The sequence below is a fragment of the Mustela nigripes genome, chromosome 7 (genome assembly GCF_022355385.1).
Source record: "Mustela nigripes isolate SB6536 chromosome 7, MUSNIG.SB6536, whole genome shotgun sequence".
NCBI lineage: Eukaryota > Metazoa > Chordata > Mammalia > Carnivora > Mustelidae > Mustela > Mustela nigripes.
In genome coordinates this window covers 83,208,342-83,235,022 of record NC_081563.1, presented here as the reverse complement: position 1 = coordinate 83,235,022, position 26,681 = coordinate 83,208,342, and the positions used below count along the sequence as shown (strand labels likewise).

At 43.3% G+C, this 26,681-nt stretch overlaps 1 protein-coding gene across 2 annotated transcripts in view; it reads right to left on the bottom strand.

The window, feature by feature from the left end:
- The window catches only part of SLC9A2 (solute carrier family 9 member A2), a 101,629-nt gene that overhangs the window by 40,513 nt on the left and 34,435 nt on the right, over positions 1–26,681 (bottom strand). For both annotated transcript variants that reach the window (XM_059406353.1, XM_059406352.1), the window contains exons 2-3: positions 25,161–25,624; positions 18,402–18,652 (exon numbers count right to left, since the gene is read on the bottom strand). In XM_059406353.1, the coding sequence (XP_059262336.1) occupies positions 18,402–18,652; positions 25,161–25,624 (715 nt within the window). The remainder of the gene's footprint in view (positions 1–18,401; positions 18,653–25,160; positions 25,625–26,681) is intronic.

The window sequence follows — 26,681 nt, the reverse complement described above, 5'->3', positions numbered from 1 at the left end:
TTCCTATCTTCTTGCCTTCCTGTGGGCATACACTCCTCTCTTTCTGAAATGTTACCCCTGCCCATCTCAAATGCCACCTACAAAGGGAAAGTCAGTATAAGCTTGGTGACAGCTCATCCTAAGTTCCATCTAAAGAGACACCGATACTAGACACCAGCTGTAGTAACATTTTTCTAGACATGTGTCCTAAGGCAAGGGAAATACAAGCAAAAAAAAAAAAAAAAAATTAAAAAAAAAAAGAAAGGCTTTGGGACTTCATCAGAATAACAAGTTCTCTGCACAATGAAGAATTCAATCAACAAAACCAAAGGACAACCTACTGATTGGGAGAAGATGACATATCCAATGACATATCTAGTGAAGGGTTAGTATCCAAAATATATAAAGAACATATACAACTCAATACCCAGAAAACAAGTAATCCAATTAGAAAATGTGAGCAATTGGGTGCCTAGGTGGCTCAGTTGGTTAGGTGACTGCCTTCGGCTCGGGTCATGATCCCGGAGTCCTGGGATCAAGTCCCGCATCGGGCTCCCAGCTTTATGGGGAGTCTGCTTCTTCCCTCCGACCTTCTCCTCTCTCATGCTCTCTTTATGTCAGATAAATAAAAAAATCTTTTAAAAAAATGTGAGCAAGACATGAATAGACATTTCTCCAAAGATGACATACAGAAGGCCAATAGGCACATGAAAAGATGCTCAACATGACTGATAATCAGGGAAATGCAAATCAAAACCACAAAGAGATACCACCTCACACCAGTTAAAATCAAAACCATAAGAAACAACTAGTGTTGGAGAAGATGTGGAGAAAGGGGAACCCTCATGAGCTGTTGGTGGGAATGCAAATTGGTGCAGCCATTCTGGAAAATAGTATGGGGGTTCTTCAAAACATTAAAAATAGAGCTACCCTATGACCCAGGGATTGCACTATTTACCCCCAAAATACAAAAACACTATTTCAAAGGGATACATGCTCCCCTATGTTTATAGCAGCATTATTTACAATAGCCAAAATATGGAAGCAGCCCCAGTGTCCATCAATTGATGAATGGATAAGGAAAATGTGGCAGATACAAACAATAGAATATTATTCAGCCATAGAAAGAATGAAATCTTGCCATTTGCAATAACATGGACTGAGCTAGAGAGTATAATGCTAAACAAAATAAGTCAGAGAAAGACAAATAGCATATAGTTTCACTCCTGTGTGGAATTTAAGAAACACATAAGCAAAGAGGGGAAAAAGAGAGAAAAAGAGAAAAACCAAGAAACAGACTCTTTTTTTTTTTTTTTTTAAGAAACAGACTCTTAACTAAAGAGGACAAACTGGTAGTTACCAGAGGGGAGGTGGGTAGGGGGTTGGGGGAAATAGGGGATTAAAGAGCATATGTATCATGATGAAAAAAATTAAATAAAAAATAGAGACATGTATACTAGGAAACAAATGACTTCATTATCAGAAGGCATTCTAGAATGAAGGAAGACAGAATTTGAGTGAGCAGTCCACCTTCCACTGAGTGATCACTGTGCTCTAAGCCAGCCGCTGGTCACCATCGGTGAAGCTTTCCACATTCTCCTCATTTCAGAGCTACCGTGATCCTAAACTCACCCCACCCCCAACCACTGCATGAAGTCCTCCTTACCCTGGGAAGTTTTCTGCTACTTCAGGAAAATCTTTACTTTTAGGAAAATCTTCCTACTGCAAGCAGACGGATAGGTAGAAGAACACAAACATAAGGGTCCTCTGAGTAAAGACCTAAACGGGTAATCATGAACCCATTTCCCTGCAACTTGTCTCTTTATCTGTGTGCCCCTATTAAAAGAAAACAAAGACCCCCGCCAGGTCAGGAACCCTGCATTTAGCCACAATGTCACAGGCCCCAGAATGGGTGGGTACTTCTTTAAGATTTATATGAGGGAGGAATGCATAATTCACGTGGTTCCCAAAAGAAAGAGTGCCTTATTAAGTCAGCTAATAAAATTCAGCAACCACAAACACATGGCAAGGCCTTTGAATAGCTGAGGGCTTCTATAATAAGTCACCCTTTATAGCTTCCCTGCTCTGCGCCAGGTTCTCTGTAAGCACTCTGTGTGGATTATGTTGGTTCACCTCATTACAAACCTCTGAAGCAAGTTCTGTTAGTGTTCCCATTTTACAGATGAGAGAACAAAGGCAGGCAGAGGCCACTAATCCAAGAGGACTGCTAATAAAGGGTGGTGCCAGGAGTTTTACTCAAGCAGTCTGACTCAAAGCCGGCGCTGTGAGCATGGTCACCTCAGCAGGGGAGGAAGTCTCACTCCTCTACCAAGCCCTTGCTCAGCCTTTCTCAAGTACGAGGTTGTTTGTATTTGTTTCCAATGGCTGTGGTAAGAAATTAGCCAGAACTTAGTGACAATGACGCAGATTCATCATCGTATGCTTGCAGAGGTCAGCAGGCCAAAACCACTTGCACTGGGCTACAATCAAGGGGCTGATAGCGCTTTGTGCCTTCTGGAAGCTCTCAGGGAGATAGTTCCTTCCTTTTCCTCATCTGGAGCCTGCTCACCTGCTTTGGCTCAGGAACCCGTGATCCCAAGGAGGTGGTCATGTCTCCTTCTGACGGCTGACCCTCCTACTGTCCTCTCTTCAGTATTCTTGTGATTTTATCCATTGTCATCTCCCATCTCAAGACACTAACGTAATCACACTTGCAAAGTCCCTTCTGCCATGTAAGGTAATATACTTGCAAGGAGGGTCTGGGGATGAGAATCTCTGGGAGCCAGTGTTCTGTGGATCATACCATTGCTGGCATTCCCCTCCCTGGCGTGGTGCCCACAACCAAGTGCCTATCTCCCAATGATCGGGGCCAGAGTTGCTTGAGTGTGCTTGGTGATGGAAGCTGACAGACGCTCTGTCCTGCTGGCTCAATTCATAGGCTAGAACCTCCACCAGCAGACAAGAGCGACTGAGGAGAACAGTGGCACCTCTCTGAATGAGCCTCATAGGGCATCTTGCCAGTCTCCACTGCCATAAAAACTATTTGTTCACAATGGTTCTGAACATCTTCATCTTTCATAGTTCGGTTTTTCATTAACCAGACTTCAAAAAGTAAGAGTTGTCCGATACAAAGTAATGAAGGCAAAAGCCCAACTAAACTGATTACCAATCTAAAGCAAAATGTGTTTTATCAAAAAAGAAAAAAAAAGATGTATACAGCAACACAAACTAATGAGCCTTTCTTAAATGTTATCAGGCTAAAACATTGTAACAAAAACAAATTCTAATGGTCCTATTACTTCCTGAAATTCTCTAATGCCATGCAAAATGTGCCTCTAAATGATTTTATTATAAAGCATTTAAACTTAGAGACAAATATAGAAAATAAACACTGAAGTATCCACTACCCAGTTCTTTCTAATCAATTTATATATATATATATATTTTTTAATAAAACAGGGGCACCTGGGTGGCTCAGTGGATTGAGCCTCTGCCTTCAGCTCAGGTCATGATCTCGGGGTCCTGGGATCTAGCCCCGCATCGGGCTCTCTGCTCAGCGGGGAGCCTGCTTTCTCCTCTCTCTCTCTGCTTGCCTCTCTGCCTACTTGTGATCTCTGTCTGTCAAATACATAGATGAAATCTTAAAGTAAATAAATAAATAAATAATAAAATAAAATAAAACATCAGCTACAGAGTTGAAATCCCTCCATTTTTCATACTACCCCTATATCCCTCTCTCTCTCCTGGCTTCAGATTATTTTTAATCACTCAAAAAGTGATTTTTAAAAGGCTGGAGAATATTGGTTTTGTGAATAGATAAACATCTCCCTCTTAAGATTGCGTTCCTGTCAGTCACTGGGCAAAAGGTAAACCATAAAGGTCAAAAGTAATCTTAACTTCATTATATGATCAAGTCAATAAAAATTTTACTTGGAAGTTATTGAAAAACATAGCTTTGGTGTAAGAATAAAAAAAATAAATGAATTTTGCATGAATGTCCACGGGATCAATTTCCATCGCTTTGTGTCCTTAACGTGACACCAGCAGTAATGCTCATGTCTGCCAGACACCTCGCTGTAACTTAAAGCTATTTCCTACCAGCACAGTGAGACACTGGAGGGAGAAGAATGCCCATGGTGGGAACCAGAGGCCTCAGCATCTGGTAGTGCCTCGTTCAAGAAGCCTGGGGATGTCTATGACATTGATGCATACTACAGGCTGGGGACAGATGGTCCAAACGTCCCTGCCCTGGCCTGTCCTCTACAAACTCATGCAAAGACCAGGAGGTGTTTTCACTGTAAGAGGTTTTTTGTCATGGTATACTCTGACCTGAAGTCAAACCCCCTCACTGCAGTAACATTACAAGTACACACAACGAGGGAGGCAAATGCAACACAGTCTCCCAGAAATAGAATAGAATAGAAGTCTTCTCTCCCACCTCTGCATAAACCATCATCTACAGCTGATGGTCTTGGCACCATAACTTTGCTTCTTTCTCATTTTTCTAAAGGAAGCACAAGAAACGTATGAGGTGAGAATGGTGTTGGCTGCTGTCTGACTGTCCTCAGCCTCACAGGGTCTGAAGTGCCTGGCCAGGAGTGTCCTTGGGTACAGGCTCATGTTCAAATGTTATCACAGTAGTGCTGCATTTCCAGAGAAGTGAGATTCCCTCTTCCATCAGCACGGACACCCATGAGGATTTCAGGCCTGAACACCGACATGATAGATAATATCCACATCAAATAATAACCTAAAGAGACTCATTACATTTTAGAAAATTCTACGTTTTTTTTTTTTCTTTTTTAAAGGTTTATTTACCTGAGTGAGAGAGAGAGAGCACATATGTAGGAGGGGCAAAAAGAAAGGGAGAGAGAATCTGAAGTAGACTCAGCACTGAGCACAGAGCCCAATGCGGGACTGGAACTCAAGACCCTGAGATGATGACCTGAGCCAAAACCATAAGTCAGATGCTCAACCAACTGTGCCACCCTCTAGTTGGACTTCTTAACCCTGAAGAGCCTTCAAATAGAGGACTACTGGCCTTTAGGATTTGCAATATGACCTTATTTCTATGAACCTATGTCACTAAGTTTTCCCCTCTTCCCACGCACGTCTCTTTTCTAGTCTCCTTATTTGGCTAATATGGTTATGAAGGACATTTAATATCAACCAACATTTTCTTACCATCTACTTGGGGGCAAGTTCTGTGCTAGGGTCTAGAAAGATAAAAGCAAATAAGACATAGCTTCTACTTTTAAGGGTTCAAGGTCTCAGAGAAAAAGGGTCACAAAGATATCAAAGTGGCAAAACAGTGCAAGGGTCAGAAATGGGATTAGGATTGCAGGGAAGAAAATCATGACCTTTGCCACAGAAGGGGGTCCATTTGAGTCACATCTCCACAGCTAAGTGAAGAGCTCAGGAACCAGGAAGAAGTGAGCCAAAAAAAAAAAAAAAAAAAAGAAGAAGATGCGGCCATGTGCAAAGGCCTGAAAGGAAGAAACAGGCTGGCATATGCAGTCAATGGGGAATGATTTTGGTGGCCAAAGAGAGGGATGATAATATTAAGATACAAGGATGAAAGGAGTTAGTGTCTAGATAATGACAAATAATGCTGCTATATGTTACCTTCAGGAGTTTCCACTTTATTCCATAGGCTAGAGGGAAAACGTGAGAGATTATATCTTTGCTCATATAATTAATGTCTATTTTCCTAATCCAACTGGTAGTTTCAGGAGAAAAAAAAAAGTATCATCAACGTTTAGTGTAGTGTCCAGCAGGTGATTAGCGTGTTTTGAATCAATGAATATATGTATAAACTGTTCATAGGGACAGTGGTGTGGTATGGCCAGATTCTGAGTTCTAGAAAGGGAACTCTGCGGGAACTATGGAAAACAGATTTGGAGGGACAAGAACCTAGAGGCTGGAGTCCACTCATTTCTTGCAGTGGCCTATCATTTTGTTGACAAAATCCATGGTAGCACCTATTTGGCCCCTACAGTATATCAAAACGTGTCTGTGCTTTTGACAGGTGCTGCTTCCATTCTGTGGGGCCACATAGAGGTAAGGTATGTATAGAATTCACTGGTGCCTTCTGCTTTGTTATTACCTTACCTCATGTTACGTTTTAACATAAACGTATGGTGATTATCACCAATTTAGAGACCGAGAAGCTAAAGCCCTATAATTAGTGGTTTTTGCAGTAAACCAGCAATTGAGGTTTTCTTCACCACTACGTCATGCTAAATACAGCATGCGAGAACTTCATGCCAGCTAATACTATCTCAGCAGAGTCTTCCAAGGGAAAAACAGACCTTGTCTTTAAAGGATCTGTCATTTGACTATTTCTGAAGAGAAAAATTCCAACAAAGACTTTTCTCTGTACTGTTCCATGATGCCATCTTGGCGGTCCATGAACCACTCTTCTGTAGACATTCAGTCCCTTCTACCAGAATGTATGCTCTGAAAGTGTGGGGTTAGCATTCAGCCATGCTTACCGTGGTTGTCTGCACATCATGGTACCAAGATGCATGGTCAAATAATACTGGCTGAAATTAGTTTAATGAAGATCCCGAACCTTTCAATTAGACGACTGGGATCTGTAGAACCAAAAAAACCAGCATCGATACTGGAGGCGGGTTGGAGACAGCAGATCTCTGGTTGTAAAGATAAAAAATATATATCCTGTCTGTGTTTATGTACATAGGGTGATGCCATGTCTCAGTGTATTCAGTTTCTAAGTACAAGTGCTTTCATTTTTTTTCAGAAGGGGTCAAATCTCTAATTTCCATTCCCAGATTAGATGACGCTTTCTGTAATCTGAACTGCTTGGAATATGAGTTAAACAGATAAGAAGAACGTTGCAAAATTCTTCTGCTCCCATTCTACCTCTTCCGTGGGAACTGAAGCAAGTACGGACTCAACTGTAGACAAACACAGTCCAAAGAATAGCTGCATATTCTCGGTAAAGACTTTGCAGATATGAAAGCACATTCCACTAGTCAGTGTCAAGTGTTAGCAGTGACAAAGTTCAATTAAAAAGCTTTCTCTGTATTGATTAAAGTCAGGTCTTGGGGGGGCTCAGGGTGAATTGGATACTCTCAGAATAAAATACTCACTCATGGGAGATAAATTAATTATTCCAAGGCATGAATTTGCCATATCATGGATTGCCTCTTCTAGAAAACCTAACAACCAAGAGCACAGTGAGTTTAACATATGAGAAAATACAAACAAAATTTCTGTTTATTTTGTTTTTTGAGAGAGCAGGACCATGGGAGCAGGGTGGAGGCAGGGGCAGAGGGAGAGAGGGAATCTTAAGGAGGCTCCATGTCTAGCACAGAACCTGACATGGGGCTTGATCTCACAACTTGACCCTGACATCACAACCTGAGCCAAAATCAAGAGCTGGACGCTTAACCGACTGAGTCACCCAGGGGCCCCCAGGGCTTGTTTTTAAGGGAGGATCCAAGCATAAAAACTGAACCACCTTTCTTAATATACCAAAAACATAAAAATAAACTTAAACTATTATAAATGCCTGATTATTGAGATAGTCCTGCCTATTTCATGGATTCTCCACATCTTTTCATCCCTTCTCCTTTATAGGCTTTCAACTCAATTCAATTAATGTTTATAGGAGATTCACTGACACTTAAAGCAGTCATGATTCTGTGGAAAAAACACATACAGAATCACAATTCACGGTCACTAGAGTAATGAAACTCAAAGCATCAAGGGGCCCACAGAGTCCACTGACTCTAGTGAAGAGTGTTGGCAAAGGCCTTGTGTTTCTTTTGTAAAAGTATGGCTTTTATAGAACTACTAGAAATCCTTGGAAAAATGCAAATGCCTGAGCCCCATCCCAGACCTATGGAATCAGAATCTCCGGCTGAGGCCTCGGGTTCTGTGTATGTCAACCACCTTTCCAGGTGATTCCTAAATTACCTCCAAGATAAGGAAAGCAAGAGGGGTTATAGACAGAGGGTTCAGGGGAGGAAGAATGAATGAGGGAAAAGAGGTGAAACTTGAATGATTATGTTGACAATTTTACTGAAATCTGAAAATAAGGGCCAGTGTGAGATGCGAGGACTTCATTATACTTTGCTCCCGATCTTCTGCTTCCCTTCTCCCAATTTCCATGACTTGGTTCTGGGAACAGGTTCCATCTTCTCTTGCCTGGACTCGCATGTAGGACTCTGCACATGTTCTTTCCCTGGCAAGCCCTCACCTAGGCACCCTCGCCCTGTTGCCAGCAGCTCTTCTCTCTCCTCCTGCCCAGACAGCGACTGCCCCAGCCCTGGGGGCATCCAATAAGCCCGAGGCCATGACCATCAGCTGTTACCCCAGAGTGCTATGGAAACACTGTCAGTTCTCTGTGGGATGGCATAAGAAAGCTTTGGAGGCACTCCAGTCCTCGCTGCGAAACAGAAATACAGTGATGTCACCTCTTTGCTCAAAGCTTCGAGTTCCCAATTGCCTATAGAACAAAACAGGGCAAGACCTGGCATCTACCCCCTTTCTCACCACCCTGAGGTTTGGTCCCCCCGAGGTAGCAGAGCTTTTCACCTTTGACCCGCCACCCTCAACACGCAGTGTTCTTCCTCACTGAAACTTCAACTCAGCCTATCACCCTCCAACCCTCACTCTGCTTTACTACAAAGCACTGAACGTTCCTTGTTAACTTGTAGGCAACACAGACTTCCTTCTTCCAGTACTTCTCATGCTGCAGGGCTGGTCATGTGACACGGTCTGATCCAGTCACAGTTCTTCAAATCCCTGAGCGAATCCCAATCCTTCCTCTGAAATTTCTTTTGACAGGAGCTAGCAGAGTGGAACTTCCTGTACTCTTGAGGGACAAGAGTCCCAGTGATGTAAGGCCCAATCTGTCTGTGATCCCTGTCTGATGTTTTAGAGATGCCTGTCCTATCAGAAGGAAGCCATCGCTCAGAAGAAGGTGAGACACGAGAGAGAAAGGTGGTTCTGGCCTGGGGTCCCACAGCCCCAAGGCCAGATCTATACCAGCCCTCATCAAGAGTTGATTCCTGTGAGCCAATGAAAGTGGTTTGATTTGGGTTTCCCTTGCTCACACAGAGCCTCCCTCTACTGACTGAGCTGGGCTCCTACTTACAAGGACCCCAGGTGACTCAACTGTGAGGATGCATGTGGGAAAAAGAATCTCCGCCACTTGGCCAGGTCCGTTGGGAACATCAAAAAAGGCCTGAGGTCTGACTGATGGAGAAGTGGCAGCAGGGGAAGAAGACACATTGGGAGAGCACAGTAAAGCTAGAGCATCAAGGGGAGCAACTCACAGCTTTCCTGCACTGAAGAAACCAACAGAGCAAGACTCTGGGGTCCCACCAGGCTAGCTTCCTCCCCACTGCCCCAAACAGGCATTTGTTCACAAAATGGAACACTCTTTTTCTGAGAGAGAGAGAGAGAGAGAAAGAAGAAAGAAAGAGAGAGGGAGAGGGACTAGGGGAGAGGGGCTGAGGGAAAGGGAGAAAGTGAATCCCAAGCAGACTCCACACCCAGCACAGAGTCCAACAGAGGGTTCGATCTCATGACCCTGAGATCATGACCTGAACTGAAATCAAGAGTTGGATGCTTAACTGACTGAGCCACCCAGGCACCCCAAAATGAAACTCTCTTATGGTAACATTTATTGGGTCAGCTCTTTTTCATTTTTTTTTAAAGATTTTATTTATTTATTTGACAGAGAGAGATCACAAGTAGGCAGAGAGGCAGGCAGAGAGAGAGAAGAGGAAGCAGGCTCCCCGCTGAGCAGAGAGCCCGATGCGGGACTCAATCCCAGGACCCTGAGATCATGACCTGAGCTGAAGGCAGCGGCTTAACCCACTGAGCCACCCAGGCACCCCGCTCTTTTTCATTTTTATACTGTTTTCAGGAAATACTAAAAAATATCCCATACGATATTTTCTGCATTCTTACCATATCTGAAAATACGTAATTACCAGCTGTGTAACTGAATTAGATACATGTGGTTGAGAATTCATGGACTGTATGAATGGTATTCCCCATACAGGTGATTCTGATAATGTTTTTAATTTTTTTTTTTTTTTTTACTTATAAGATGAGTCATGAAAACATATTCTTTTGAACATTGAATAATTGTAATGTCAATTTGTGAAAAATTTTGTCAATTTGTGAATAATTGTAATGTCAATTTGTCAATTTGTGAAAAATACAAACTAGCCAACCCCAGAGAATGTTTTAATGGACTGTGCTCATTCCTATAGTTATGACAACTTTTCTCAGGGAGATTCCCTCCCTGGGCCAAGTTTTGAAGAGTTTGTATTAAAACCCCTAAACGTGGATCTTGGGTAATGTTTTTCCTTTGTTCTCAATGGCTTCTGCCCCTCCCTTCAGTTATTCCTCTCACTTTCTAACTTCCTATAGTCTCAAAGAAATGTTCTTTAAAAATAGCATGATTAACATCAATAAAGGTAATGTGTTTCTGTTCTGTTTTCTTTTCCATCTTTTCACGCTCTTATTTTTTTTTTCTTTTATTTCATCAGAGGGAAGAAAACATATTTCAACAAGCCTTCAAACATCCAAATAGCAAAAACTAACCATGAGCGCTGGAGAACAATGTTGTCTAATGGAAATATAATGCAAGCCATACTTGTATTTTTGAACTTCCTGGTAGTCATGATAAAAAGTGTAAAAAGAAACTGCAGAGTTTAATTTTTATCTGTATTCATTTAAAAACTCAACAAATCTAATTTATTGTTATATCAACAGGGAGTTGATATAGTCTTTTCCTACTAAATCTTAAAAATCTGATGTATATTTTAAACTTAGAGCACATCTCAAGACGAGCCACATTTTTAAGTACTCAAAAGCTACATGTTGTGATGGTCACCACACAGGACAGCACCCAGGGAGAAAGTGACAGGCCACTGATTTTTCTCCTTGTCTCAGAAAAACCAAGCAATGCTATAGTTCATGTGTTGAACCTATTTAATTAAACAGTTTAAACCATAAAAATAAATCCAAGTAATTTCATGAATCACTTACACTACTCTGGACAAATATTGCAGGATCTCACTCATGTGGGATCTAAAATAAATAAATAAATAAATAAGATTTTAAAAAAGTCATGGGGCACCTGGGTGGCTCAGTCAGTTGAGTCTCTGCATTCAGCTCAGGAGCTCAGGTCATGATCCCAGGGTTCTTGGATCAAGTCCCACATCAGACTCCTTCCTCAGTGCGGAACCTGCTTCTCCCTCTCCCTCTGCCTGCTACTCCCCCTCCCTCTGCCTGCCGCTCCCCTTGCTTGTGTTCTCTCTCTCTCTCTCTCAAATAAATAAATTAAACCTTTAAACACACACACACGCACACACACACACACACACACACACCCCAGAGTCATAGGGGCACCCAGGTGGCTCTGTCAATTAACGGTCCAACTCCTGGTTTGGGCTCATGTTATGATCTCAGGGTCATGAGATTGAGCCCTACATCAGGCTCTCTGCTCAACACAGAGTCCACTTGTCCTTCTCCTTCTGTTCCTCCCCCTGCTCTTTCTCTCAAATAAAGTAAATCAAATCTTTAAAAAAAAAAAAAGCCATATAAACAGAGAGTAGACTGGTAGTTATCATGGCTAGAGAGCAGGAGTGGGGGTTGTGGGAGGGGAGAAAGGGAGGGAAATGGGTAAATGTGGCCAAGTGTAAAACTTCCCCTATAAGATGAATAGTTATGGGATTTAATGTACAGTATGGTGACTATGGTTAATAATACATTATTGCATACCTGAAAGTTGCTAAGAGAATAAATCTTAAAAGTTCTCACCACACACACACACAACGGTCACTACATGAAATGATGGATATGTTAACTAATCTAATTATGGTAATCATTTTGTAGTATATACATATATTAAGCCATCATGTTGTACACCTTAAACTTACACATGTCAATTATAAAACGAGGGGGAAAAATTTTTAATTTCATATTCCCTTCAGCCTTTTCTAGTTTCACCCTGCAATTTAAGCAAGTTGTACAAAAGGAAATAAAAGACATGTGAGTAGTAATAAAAAATAATAAGCTTTTCATTTGTTTAACTGTTCCCAGAAAGTTAAGGGAGAGAGGATTTATTTTCTCATTATTTAACTGATTTTCCTACCTCATTTTACTGTCTCCTCCCAAACCCCCACCATTTAGCATTTGTGTTTGAGGGGGTCCTACAAGATTTTAAAGAGGTCAGTTTGGGCCAGAGGCATAAGTGAAGGCATAAGTGATTTTCCTGTTCCAAAATCAACAGGAAAGCTTTGTTTTGCCAAGGCAACAGAAGGTATAATGAGCCAATGTAGAGAGCAGAGGTCATAGAACCGGAGAGCTAAGCCTACCGTCGTGGTCCCCTCTGTCCTCCCCTCTAACTCTCTACTCTCCCTGCTCTTCTTCATAATCCAAAGGGTTGATACTGAGGGCCAAGCGGCCCCGTGTATTTGGACGTGTGTTAGAACCATGATGCTCAGTTTCTGAGGGCTGGAGCAGACGTGGTGCAGACTGATAGAGCAGAACAAAAGTATGGTCTGAGCTTCTTCCCACTTCATCTCCAGTCCCGCTCCATTCTCTCGGTCCTCCAGGAAAGGAGCCCCCATTACAATGCCGCGAGCTGCTCTTGAGAAAACGGACCCGTCACCTGGAGCAATGAAGGATATTAGAGCTGGAGGCTGTTCCTGCTCCAGTGAAGTGTGTTCGCTAAAACTCCAAGCATCAAAGTCTGAATAATTTTCACTTGGGTAGGTTAGACATGTAGATGTGTTTTTTTGGAATGAGGACATGGTAAATTTAACCGAGGACTGATGCTTGTTACCTGTGCTATAAAGATTGGTTCCGTAGGCCTGCTTAGTTGGCTGAGAGATGGTCTGTGTAACTCTGAGGTATAGATTAGAATGCTGGGACAAGAATTAAAAGTTGTTTACTGTTGTTGTTGTTGTTGTTTTAAGGCTCATTCACAATCAATTGTGTGTTAAATATTACTATCTGTCATGAACCTGCAATGTGTACATGTCAAATAGCTGACATCATACAAGAAACTAAGATATGCTGGGTGGTCCTGTAGGAATTTGAAATTAGTGTTGAAGAAGTGTGGTGCCCAACATTACCAATGCCTCATTCTTTATGTGCAGCCAATGTCAAGTGCACCAAAGCATTCCTGGGGACAGTACTGATGGGAATGAGGCATTTTGGAGACTCAGAGTGAAGCCTGTTGGTAGAGACCAGAGCTGGCATCTGCCTTAGAAACTGGTATAAGCTTTGTTAGTTACACTTTGGATCTTTGTAATAGTTAAGACTTTATAGAACAGAGTACCTCTCTGTTCATTTGGCTGATGCTGCTAGAAATAAGATTATGCCTTGCTTATTTAGAATAAGTTTCTGTCCATCTCTATGCCCCCAAAGTGTTAGGACATTACAAGCTCTAAAGAGCTAGAGGAAAACAGAGCTTAGACAGGAGACACGTATATGTGGAAGTATACGTAGATTGCGATGTGCGCGTGTTGGCAGCCACATGGCACCAGGACCTGGGCCTCTCCCTGAGAGCATCCCCTATCCATTCTTTACCTGTCATGCTTCAAGCATCCCAGCTGGCCTGCCCAGAAGCTAACAACTGACTTCAAGGTCTAGCTTCAGCATAAGCCAGTTAGGAACCACACACAGTCCTTAAAGGCCATCGCTTCTTTGCGTGTGTGTAGGGAAAAGTATGCATGTGGGGAAAAGTATGTGTGTTGCAGATGGGCGTGCATTTGTAGTCTGAAGTTCACACTGGAAGTAAGCAGATGTGATGGGCTTGCTCTCTGTTTAGGCAGGCTTTGAGACCAACTGGGTTTGCATGGAGGCCAAGCCAGAGAGTGTGTAATAACCGACAGCCTGTGGGCAAACGAGTATGCATCCAGGTAGCATTATCCAGACTGATTCGTTAAAGCTCCAGGTCACGTCATGACATTAAGAAAAATATTCAGTAAACATGAGACAAGTCTGGGAAAAGAAATGAATAAAAGAAGCCCGTCCTACACATACATACATGTAAATGTACATATACCTGTACATACGTAAGATGATTTGTATAAGGCTTTATGAATGTCTCGCACTGTCGTATGTTCATTTTTTTGCCATATTTGGTGAAGACCAGAACATGTGACCATTCTGCGAGGAGGAACATTCTGGCACATTTACTTGACTGTGAATTCACATGACTATATCTTACGGACATGCCCTCCTCAGCACTACGGTTGGCAGACCCGTCAAGAGGAACCAGGACAGAAGCTTCAAAATGGCAAACAAGGGCATGCTTTCCTATTTTCTCAAAGTGTGAAATATACCGGCTCATACACAGAGAAACAAGAAAGAGAGAGAATCATGGTGTCCACATCTTCAGTGGCAACTGCCTCTGTCCCGCTAGCTTGGCCTCCTCCTAGACTTCATGCCTGAGCTTATCATTCTGAAAATTCCTGTTTAAAGTCTCACTTAAAAATTTTCATTGACATGTGCTTGTTTTTATTTTTTAAGTGGATGCTGGGACATAAGCTGGCTAGCCTGAGAACTAGAGACCTAAGGTTCAGGCCCAACTTCCACAGACTCACCCACAGCCATATTTTTTTGCCCACCTGAGCCCCAAATTACTCATTCATAAGACAGGACTAATATTTACCATTTCCTATTTTCTTTGCCATAACACTGCTGGAATAATTGAAACAGCAAGTAGAAAACATTTTAAATACCCTCAAGAGAAGGATGACTAAGGAATTACAAATCCATGAAAAAAAAGAAAAGAAAAACAGTTGGGGCATCTGGGTGACTCAGTCAGGTGAGCATCTGACTCCTGATTTCCGCTCAGGTCATGATCTCTGGGTTGTGGGATCGAGCCCCGTGTCAGGACCTTCACTCAGCACAGAGTCTTCTTGTTCCTCTCCCTCTGCTCTTCACCAGCCCCCTCTCCCCACCGCTGCTCATGCTTTCTCTCTCCCTCTCTTTCAAATAAATAAATATATGAAATCTTTAAAAAAGAGAGAGAGAGAGAAAAGAAATACTGAGTGCCTACTCTTCTATCCAAAGGATGACTTAGCTACTTTTTGAAATTCCTGGAGCACCTGAAAGAGAGATTCTACACATCCCCAGAGGCCACAAGCTTCTATGGAGACCCAGTCTCCCTTCCTTCATGACCGTGTATTTTCGGCACCTCATTGACTAGAGCACAGGGGAATGTGAGGGGTACGACGTAAGGACAAGAAAAGGTGTCTGCTGTTCAATAAGGAGGGAACAAAGTCCTACTATGGATCTGATTTAAGAAATTATCTTAAAAAAAAAAAAAGGAAATCTGTGTCTTTGGGTAAAGGAAGGGGACAATGGGGACTTGTCAGTGTTTTATCTGTGAGCATTTTTCTGAAACAGTCAGCTGCTCCACCAACTGAGCCACCCAGGCGCCCCTCTAAAAAGCTTTTATAAGACAGGAGGAGAAGGCAGGTAGAACACCATCTCTCATTATTTCACTTACTTGTTGTCAGTGAAAATGACCTCACACCACAATTCCCTGACCTAAAAGGAACAGCTGCCATGGGGCTTTGTGAATGTCCAGAGTACATCGCTCTGACATCTCTCCAAAGGAACCAAGACGCTGAAGTCCTCCCAGAGCTTCTCCACCGAAAACACTGATCTGCATTTCGAACCCAGACCCAACTCTTCTGTTCTGTGGAAGGATGTTTCTTTTTAATCAGACTTTTGTGCTAACTTCCTGCTCTTGGAGTGATCTCAATTGGGGACACGCTGCCTCAGACCTTGCCCAAGACAGAGCTGAGGCACAGAGCGTTGTGGGATCTGAAAGGCAATCCGAAGGGGAAGGGAGAGGAAGGAGAGTCGGATGGAAGGAAGGAGGAGAGGGAGACAGGGAGGAGAGGCAGCCAAACTCGTGCAGGACGGCATCACGTGGCTACACCATTTTTCAGATTCTGGAGGGGCTTTAACCTTTCTGCTCCCTGGCTGCCTACCCTCAGTGCCTCTTCCTTTCCGTGTGGCCTCTCCCTTCTCTTAAGCAAACAAGGCAGATGACTGAGCACGCTCAGCACGTTACATGCCTTCCCTCCCATTAACCTTAAAATTGGGTAAAAGCGTGCAATTAGCATGAGATATGACAGGAATTCCTAAACACAGTGCAAATTTAAGTGCAGGAAACAAAAACCACTAGTTCTATAAGAGAAGTGCCCTTGAATGTGCAATTTTAATTACATCATTATAGTGGACCCCCTGGACCCACGTGGCCAGGTAAGGATGGCACTTGCAACATGGGGAGCACATCGTGCTCCCTTGGGTGCACTTTCCAAATGCGGAGGGGTCACGCACATCTACGATGTACACCACACAGAAGCATCACCCACGGGCAGGTTCTGAGGAGCATATGGATCACCTCACATTAGAAAACAGGGTATCACTTACGCGAACAAACACACTCGGACATCAGCCTCCTTCACTGGCTATCAGAGGGTAACGGGTGTGTGTGGTCATTCCTGATCCAAAAATGTTTAAACCTCCTGTAACATCCCATTTAACAGTGAACTTATGATTTTAGCACTCTGTGCCATGACAAAGTAGTTTCGATGTAATAAAGGACATTTCTGTGCGCCAAGCTGTAAAAGAAATGATCGCTTTGAAGTTGGAAACAGAGGTGATGTTTTTCTTCCACCGACAAAGCACACAGAAAATGACCTGCACTATTTACCAGGAATAGGATGTCCTAGTTGTCCCTTACTTCTTAATTCCAGAGCAAGTAATAATAATCCCATCTTCACAGGCTGTCAGGGCCTCCATGCAGCACCACCTTCCAGCCTCTGTGGACTCTGGCCTTCATGGATATTTCTAAGCAAGATGCACTAACAGCCCCAACCCCTTCCAGCACTTTCACTATCCTCCCCACCCCCAGCTCTGGATCTTCCCATCACAGGTCCTGCCCCCGAACACCAGGCCAGCTGACAGACATATGGAGACAACTGTATGGGTGTTCCAGAACTCCTCCTTAGGCATGTGGTCAAAATAGATTCAAGGTTCTTCCACAAACTGCCATTAGCATATGGCTGGAGCACCAGACACGGAGTCCCACCCCCATCCTTCTGTAGAGACCTTGTAACTCGCTGATCACACGCTTTCAATGACACTGGTCAAAGCAGAGTGAGGAAACTGGAAGTCAGACAGATGATATGAATAGCAACCAGGAAGATACAGAACATTTCATTACTGGGTCAAAGTGGATTAATATGTTGCTTTATTTAGGTTCTCGGTGAAACAAAAAACCACACAACCTTTAACTCCTGGCTTGCATTATAATGGGTCCCACTCTCCTCACGGAGAAGCACCTGACCTCTCTTACCACAAATCTAATCTGCTTCTGATACAAAAGCAGGGACACGAGGTGAAAAACAAAAAGTCCTTAATCAAAGCAACACCTAAATCAGGCCGCACAGAAAACCTCAAGAACCAGACCTGGGCTGACCACACCAAAACTTAACATGTCGCAGGCCCTCCTCGCATAGAACCCAGCACCTTTTGAGCTGTAAATAAATACCTGTCCAAATGAAAACTTATAAAGGCTTTCCATTACTAAAGTATTTCTCATCAACCCTATACGGGGTGTAGCCATCATAAAATAGGCTTGTTTTTGGAAGCTCTGTTACAAAAACATCCACACGCCACGAGGAACCTCCTTCAAAGTGACCCTCGGAAGGCTAGAATCCGATCCAACCACCACCCTTGTTGAGAAGGTCCTCCTGAATTTGTTAGTAAATGACCGGCTAACTGTAGCCATAAAAAAAATACTTCTTGCTTTATACATTTCTTGCTTTATAATCACGCCTCTTTATTTGAAAGGTTAAGTTAGAATGACATGATGACATGCCTTATTCATTGGATTTTGCTTTGAATGACTTAATGCTTATTGACTTATTTCAAATCAAATCTAGCATACCGAGTGAAGGTTCCCTACCACTAAGGTCATTCTAATGAATATCCTAAGCAAGTCGAGAATCCCAGATGCAGTTTAGGTGAAAGGACCTTGCTGGAGTAAGTGTAAGTCTGCCTACAGGGACTACCCTGAGTGGGCATCAAACCCAGAAGGTTCTTGGGGCCTGACAATCAACCCCAACTGTCTATGGTCATATTTCCCACAAGACCCTAGAGGTTAATTCTTAAGTAGTTTTCCATTCTAGCACCAGATCACTTTCGTATAAATTTGGCTGGGTGTCTCCATTTCCTTGAAACAAAGAGTAGGAAAATCCATTTTTAATTTTTCTGAAGAGGATTTAAGGAAACCCCTTCCATGAAACTTACGCGACCTCAGCATCCTAGCTTAGCATATGTAAATTAAATGAAATGTCATGACATTAAGTGCTTTTAATGAAGAGGGGAATACTTACGCCATGATACCTGAGAGGTGAAACATTTCAGCCGTTATATAGGACAAATAACTGTACAGAAAGACAAAGAGTGGCTCAATCACTCGGATGTTATGCGTGAACCGAGTAGTAAACGCCGCTATAAATCCCAGGAAGATGCCAATTAACACCCCACCAATTCCCACAACGAAGAAGTTTGCAATTCCAGCAAACACGTCAATGGTCTCAATGGTTTTCATCTGGCAGAAGGACTTGAACAAGTTGTACAAGACCTGTGGGAGAAAGAGAGCGCATGGTCAAGACTCCATCCGACGTCCCCATTTTCACTGTGGCCACAGAAAAATCCACCCATCCTCCTAACAGGGACATTTCTTCTGTGCCCCCCAAGTGGATGGCCAGTGGCAAAACTGTATTGCCCCATCTCATGTTTTAATAGGATATTGAATAACTTTGAACAGAAAGCTAGATAAATGTGTGTTGTCTGGAAAGGTAGTTCTGAAAGTGAGGGAGAGGAGACGTCACAATTACGACGCCACTCACTCCTAAAATATCATTTTTAATATACCATCTAAAAGACAATCTTGAAAGACTCAGTTGTCATCCGACAGGCCCTGCTTGTGTTAGCGATGCCGGGGAAGGAACAGGTCACAGAGAAAGACGGTCAGTGCTGCTGTGAAGTCAGTTACTTTGTGGGGCTTTCTGGTGGGGTCGTGCCACAGAAGGGGCCCCAGCCATCAGTGCAGCTACCCACCTGAAGCTATCTTTCTCCCAGGGCGCTGAAGTCCTCTCTCCTCACCCCACCCACATACAGCCGCTATAACATGAGACCCGAAGGAACTTTCTTAAACAAAGATGCAGCCACCTGTGTTGTGTATGTGTGCTTGTGTGTATAGGTACTGTAATTTCATACATTTTGTGTCCCTCTTCTAAAGGGATGACCCCACACAGCTGCTTGGCTTCTGAAACAGCCACAAAGTCATTACATAGTCTTAGTTTGTAAGCTTCAAAAATGCTTGGCCCTTCATGTCTGCTGGGAATTTGCTCGCAAACGTGTTTCCAAGGACCCAAATGAGACAGGAAGTGATGGTTGGGGCCCTACCACATTTTTCGCAAAGCCAACAAGGAAAATAGGACTCCAACGGGCGCCCTGTTTCTTCTCACTGGGTTACTGACAGCCAGACTATCCAGGAAAGCTGGCTGTCAGGACACTGGGGTGAAGGCCTCTGATGGTACAGGCCATGCTAAGCCCTTATTTGATTTCTTTTTTTTTTTTTTTTTTTTTTTTTTAAAGATTTTATTTATTTATTTGACGAGAGAAATCACAAGTAGATGGAGAGGCAGGCAGAGAGAGAGAGAGAGGGAAGCAGGCTCCCTGCTGAGCAGAGAGCCCGATGTGGGACTCGATCCCAGGACCCTGAGATCATGACCTGAGCCGAAGGCAGCGGCTTAACCCACTGAGCCACCCAGGCGCCCCCCTTATTTGATTTCTGAGAAACTAAAATTGAACCCCTTTGTCCAGGTTCACACAAAATATCAGATGTGATAGAAGAATCCTGGTCTCCTGACATTCCAGGTACATTTTTCAAAGTTTACGTATGGGAGAACAAGTCAGGTTCCGAGCCTGCTAGCCAGAGTGGGATTTAGCAAAGTCAGTTCTGCTCTTTGCCTTCCTGAAGGTCCATCAGAGCCCACCACATTGGCAGGTTTTATGTCATTTTCCCCCTCTTTTCTGCTGGATTATAAACTCAAGGGTCATTCCTTATTATAACTGGCTTTTTCCATGCTGCCTTGAAGAGGACAGCGCAGATCTGCTGCTGTTGAAGAAAGCGGTGGTTTGGGATTTAGAAATGAATGAGCTTTTTTCTCATCATCATCAATATGACATTCAAAAGCAGTTAGTACTGTAGCCCCAGGAAATGACTTGACTAAGAAGGAACAAAAAGAGCAACTTCTTCCCCTGAGGATTTAAAAATGTTGAGAGGATCATCATTTGTCAGAAAAGAAAGGTATTTAAAACAGCAGCCTCTTCCCACTTCCAACCAGAGGCATGCTGCCGGCGGGATTCCGTCCACATCAACACACTGTGGTCATTTCCGGAGATGGGATCAGAGATGGGCTATATATACACCCCTTGTCTCCAAACAGCCAAGGACGAAGAGGGACGGCCACCAGCTGCCAGAAGAGAGAGGCAGGCTTCTCCACCAGCCGTCTCTGCAAAGTCAGCCTCCCTCTGCCCAGGCCACTTGGTCACCCAGGCTTCTGCCCTCTCTGACTCCCGCCCACACCAGCAAATCTCAGCTCACCATTGCTCGAATGCCCCCTCCAGCCAACACAAGACTCACTTCCTTTAAATACTGCCATTCCATTTGTCACTCTCAAGTTTAAAATCCTTGACTCTGGGAAGGCTCAATATACCTGGTATTGTTGTTGTTGTTGTTTTGGGTTTTTGTTTTGCTTTGTTTGTTTTATTTTTACTGCTTTCCAATACCCTTCAGTATGGGAGAGGGTCTCATCTCAGCTCCACAAAACCTAATACCATCACTCACCACTTCCCCTGCTTTCCCTCTCACGGTTTCTCTTGGCAGGAACACAGCCCCTATGCCCTGGGAAACTCTGTTCATCTTCCAGGGCCCAGCTGAAGCCACTGTTCCTCTCAAGAGCCTTCCTAAACGCCTACAGCCCCCACAGATCACCTTCACCTCTGCCCTCCTGCAACAAAGATGATCTTCTAATCCAGTGAGGCTTCGGGGACAGGCCATCTTCCACAGTGGGCACTGCCTCTTGGGGATCTACCCCAGCAAAATTAGAGAGTCCTCGTCCACAGGACCCAGATCACCTCCTCCTCCTCCCTCCCCACCCCACCAAGACCATTTATGAGGACTCCAAAGGTGGCTCAGGCCTGTGTCCCTATGTTCCCCTGACATGCAGTCATAGTTTTTCCAGAGGCATCTTCTGGCAACTCAGTCCATCAAATTGATCAAAGGGACATGCCAGTTTCAACAGCTCTTCAGGTTTTGCACAGAACTGAGCTGAGTCACAGGCGCTGTACCTTCAGCACACAGGGCAGGAGCTCTAGTTCAATCATTCTACTGCCTCGGAAGCCAGGGCAATGTCTTAGGTAGAGATGTTGCCTTGACAACCAGAAGGCTTTCCATACCCTCCCACCTGCTTTACAGTGAACCTGATACCCAGTGATCAGCACAAGATAAAATTCTTTCAGTTACCACTGGCTATAACCCCCAGTTAGCTCATTCCTCTTAAATACTTGAACTGTAATGCAAGGGAATCTATGTAGGAAAGTCCTTCTGGAGTTAGAATTTATATATGTATATGCATATGCACGTGTACTAGGCATGTTGGCTACAATTATGTCTCTAGTTGGTCTGTGCAAAGTTTTCCTCTACTTGACAACCGCATTTTTTGAAGACTGAAATACCAGTGCTGCTTGTGTTTTGTGGTGGGCTAATGTGACAGTTGAGGGAAGGGGAAAGGGAAAGCACTCTCAGGATATTTTACTCATTATTGTGATTTTTAAAATACTTATATTAACCACTCAGCTAGCTCAAGTGGTAGAGTATGAGATCCTAAAATACTAGAGTATTATAAGAATTAGAAATTCTCTATTTGGACCTTTAATTAAAAGGTGCAAGAACTCAGTGAATTTGTGTAACACAATGATGCAAAGAATACTGGTTCTTTGTCAGAAAAGCTCTGTTCCAGAAAAAAATAGTTTTCAGGTCACCCTTTCTTTAAAATATGAAATACAAGAAAAATTTTTGCCTAAGGAATTTAAAATATATTCTGCAATTTGCAAGAGCAAAAATGAGTACCAAGTGGTTACTGTTTACCTTCCAGCTTCCTGAAGTTAAATTCCAGTGCATAGCACATAATGCCTGGGCCATAAACCCCACCCCTAGTCTGGTTCCAAAGAACCAGCTCTGCGTAACCAAACCTATTGAAGAAATTCTTTAAGTGTTCTTGAAAAGTGCATTTGATCATTCAATGTTTGCATTATTAACATGTTCTAGAAATGATGTCGGAAATTACCATATGAACAAAAGTCATTTGATTCTGGACTACTGCAGAGGACTACTGATCTTAGAAGTGAGAACCTGAGCGATCTTTGCCTAATATTTAAGCTAAGGGAAAGCACAAAAATCCCATTTAAAAATCTGACCTTTGTTCCTTCAGCTGTCATTTCTCCAATCGATTCCAATCTACTGTAACCTTGGATAATGGCACTGTTGGACCATCATTTATATAATGTCAATTTATCTTTGCACGGAGACATTTTCATGGTAGGTTTTCTCCCCTTAACTCTGCTAGCTGCATATTGAATCTACCATGATTTGGGGACAGGATTTATTGCACAGACCTATAATTTTACTCTAGACTAGACTACGTTTTTTAACACGAATCTTTTCCCTTCTAATCTTTCCCTTCTTAATCTTCACCCTTCTAGTTGTGACTCCTAGTAACTCGTCATTTTCACTGTGAGCAGCAGGGTCCATACTTTTCATGATGAGTTCCTTAATCCGTGGGTTCCTTAAATCTCTCCTACAGATAAGACTAGACATCAAAGAATCATCCATAAAGCATCTCCACCTCTGTACTCTGAGGGTACCTGACAAGGGAGGCAAAATGATCACTTTTTAAAATGTCATTGTAATTATTCCTAACACCTGATCCGTTCAGCCCACTATTCAGCCAATAGAGGAATATCATACCTGGAGGTCTTTTCTTCAGTGTTAGGAAGGCACAATCCCTGGGCTTGCCTTGCTATCTTATGGGTGTGGCTTTAAGGGTCCACAGGCTCTGAGCCCAGGGTATCTAACTCGAGGAAGGCTCATTCACGGGAAACCCTTAGTCATTGACTTATAGGCTTTGGCCTTGTAACAAGGGATTCCACATCTAAAGAGCAGCCATGCCCTTTCTCTGTCCTTGTCTTCCTTCCTGCATTGGAATGGCGCCCTCAATCTGGCCCACTGCCTTCTCTGGGTCAGGCCTCCCTCTCTGTCCATAAAATCACACTCGACAGCTTGGGTCCTCTTGACAGGAAGCACCGGATGTGACCCTGGAAAGCCTGGGGCCTTCACGCAGTTTGAACAGGGATCTAGCCAGACTGTTGGCTCAGATCTGAGTCTTGACGAACTCAAAGAATGGACACTGAGGTGTCTGAATGAGAAATTCTTTAAGAGAAGAGAAAGCAGTGTAAAGGCAGGGCGTGTCACTCTAAAACTGAGCTGACGTGGCTGGACTGCCCTAGAAGAAGTGCGCCAGGGTGTTATTATTTCTTTATAAAGTTTCCTGAACATGAAGGAAATCCAAGAAAACCTCATGAAAATGTCCTCGATCTACCTCAACGAGGGTAACATGTATATAGCAAACATAAGTCACAATAAAATGTTGAAGCCTCTGGAAATTAGGATAAATTATAAAATGTCTTCATTGCTGTGGTACTTTCCCAGTTAAAATTTAATATTGGTAAGTTAATGACTAATCACTGTTAGTGAATAATGGAATAAATGAAGTGTATTTTGTTACTTGAGTGAGAGACCTTAGCTGCCTCAAAACAGCTATCTTAGCAGCTATTCTAAAAAATGGGATTTCCTTATCAATAAATTACTTTCTACATAATAATGTCCACATGGAGCTAAGGGACAACATTCAAAATGATATTTTATTTTGTTTATAAGCTAACAGGGAGTGATGTTGGTTTCTACGCTGATGTTTAAATGAGTCAGGAATCATATTTTAATGGGAGGAACAAACGAAGTAATATAAATTAGTTAAGTTACTTAATTTTTCTCTGCCTCAACTTTCTTACCTACCAAATGGGAAAAATAATGACCACATAGACCCAAGCACACAGGAGGCCCTCACAAGAGGTTAATGGCAGCTAACACAATAAAACAGCATCACTGGGGCCCCCTCATGGGTTTAGCTATATGGGGTCACCGGAGTGTCTTTCACTGGGAGAGGACCATTTTGTAGGCTTGTGTGGGGGTGGGAGGCTTCCTCACCACTTCCCTACGCTTTGCCTGAGCTCAGAAAGTGGGCTGGAGGTAAATTCTGCTCACATGAAGATCACAACAGCCTCTGACTCTAATTATGTGTTAATTAGTGAGAATTAAAAATAAATTAGCATTTTCTGAATAAATATCCACTCACGGGAAAGTGGTGGGGATCAGAAATAAGCTGGCTGAGCAGAGACAGAAAGTGAGAGTGTAATGAAAAACTGGCCTGAAATCATAAAGGAATTAATAAACCATCCCCGGACCCAGAAAAGCACGTGGCGGGCATCGTCATTTCGCTTCCGTTTTGCATGTTCACTCACAACAGCATCACATCTCACCAAGAACTCTGAATGACCCGAAGTCCTTGAATTCTGATCAAAGACTGTCATTTTCAAAATGCCAACTGAGAAATCCTCAGATAGGAAAGGTCACCCTCACTTTCATGGTCCTCTGACACCAGCAGGACCTTGCAAGCAGGGACCAGCTACACAGTCTGTGCAACCCCGTGCAACACGAAAGTGAGGGGCCCATTGTATAATAATCAATCAAAAATAATCAATAAAAAACATTTTACAAAGCACTTCAAGACAGCAGTGACAGAGCCTTAAACCAAGTGAGGGGCCCATCTAAGTGCAGGACTGCATGACTGTGCGAGTGTGGTTGGTGCTTGTGGTTCTCCACTCTGCTGTCACCTTCAGAAAGCTGATGCAGACCTGGGGAGACTGGTGGTGTTGGGGAGACACAGCATGAACCTGTTACTCACCACTGTCACTGCATCATTCAGCAGGGACTCTCCAAAGACCAGGATGTAGAGCTGCTCATTGACGTGAATGTTCTCGAAGACGGCGAGCACAGCCACTGGGTCCACGGCTGAGATCAAGCTGCCAAAAAGTAGATTCTGGAGCAGAGTGATGTCACTCAGGCCAAAGGCTTCAATTTGGCAGATACCATACAAAGACACCCCGATGCCAATGGAATTCCAGAGGGTCCCTACCACAGCATACCAGAAAATAGTGCCAATGTTCTCAAAGAAGGGGCGAGTGGGCATGAAATAGCCCGCGTCGAGCACGATGGGGGGGAGCAGATACAAGAAAAACACATCAGTCTTCATTGCAGGGGGGGACTTTTCATCAACTCCAAAAATAATCCCTCCTAGCAGCAGGCCAACCATTATAAGGAGGCAGCTCTCAGGCACTATCGTGGGCAACTTGTGATACAGATGGAAACCTGTGAAGGAAAAAATAAAGATAAAGCATTGGAGGTATGCAAGAATTAGGGCAAAGGTAAACTGGTTCTCTTTGCCAGAACCAATAGATTCTATTCCAAAACCTCCCAGGTCAGCATAACTGGCTATATAGAGTATGGCGTAAAAATCAGATGATCTTAAAACTATTCAGGAAGCACGGTCAGGCACGAATGCAACTTTACATCAGGAGCTCAATGATACGGGTACACCATACTTACACAGCATAGCTGTTGTCTACCTCCAATGAAGTTTTTTTAAATGAGACTACACGATTTTATATTTGAGGCAGTTTTGTGATCTCCAACACATTTTCAAATGTGTTGAAAATGTGTTGGAGATCACAATTTCATCCTCATAAAAACTTTAAGGAAGGCAGGAAAGTTGTTTTCATCTTTTTAAATTTATTGATCTCAGTGGAAACTGAGGCTCAAGGAGATACAGGGTCTTGCCAAGGCCGGGGATCACACCCCAGCTTTCGGGTTACCACTGTCCCCTCTGGGATTGAGCAGAGTTTGCAACTTATTTAATATCTTTATTTTCAGGGGCGGCCTGGGTGGCTTGGTGGGTTAAGCTTCGAACTCTTGATCTCAGCTCAGGTCATGATCTCAGGATGATAAGATTGAGCCCCACGTCAGGCTCAGCACTCAGCAGGGGATCTGCTTGAGATTCTCTCTCTCCTCTTTTTTGCTCCACCCCTCCACCCAATGCATGTGCCTGTTCTCCTTCTCTCAAATAAATAAGTCTTTTTATCAATTTCAGGCTAGTGCACTTGGAATGCTAAGTATGTTTCATTTTTCAGAGGTCCACTCCTTCAGAAATAACCAACTCAATCTTTCAAAAGCACTTCTGGTAATTACTACTTAAGAGATGTAAACCACCATGATCTTCAGTCTCAGAGTTTCTAATCAAGGTGAAGGAACTGATGTTTATGACCTACTCTAATATAAGACACTGTGTGATGAGGTCCCTGACAAGCTCTAAGGGTTAGAGAAGGAGGAAATCAGCAAGGACATCATGGAGGAAGCAGCATCTGGCACG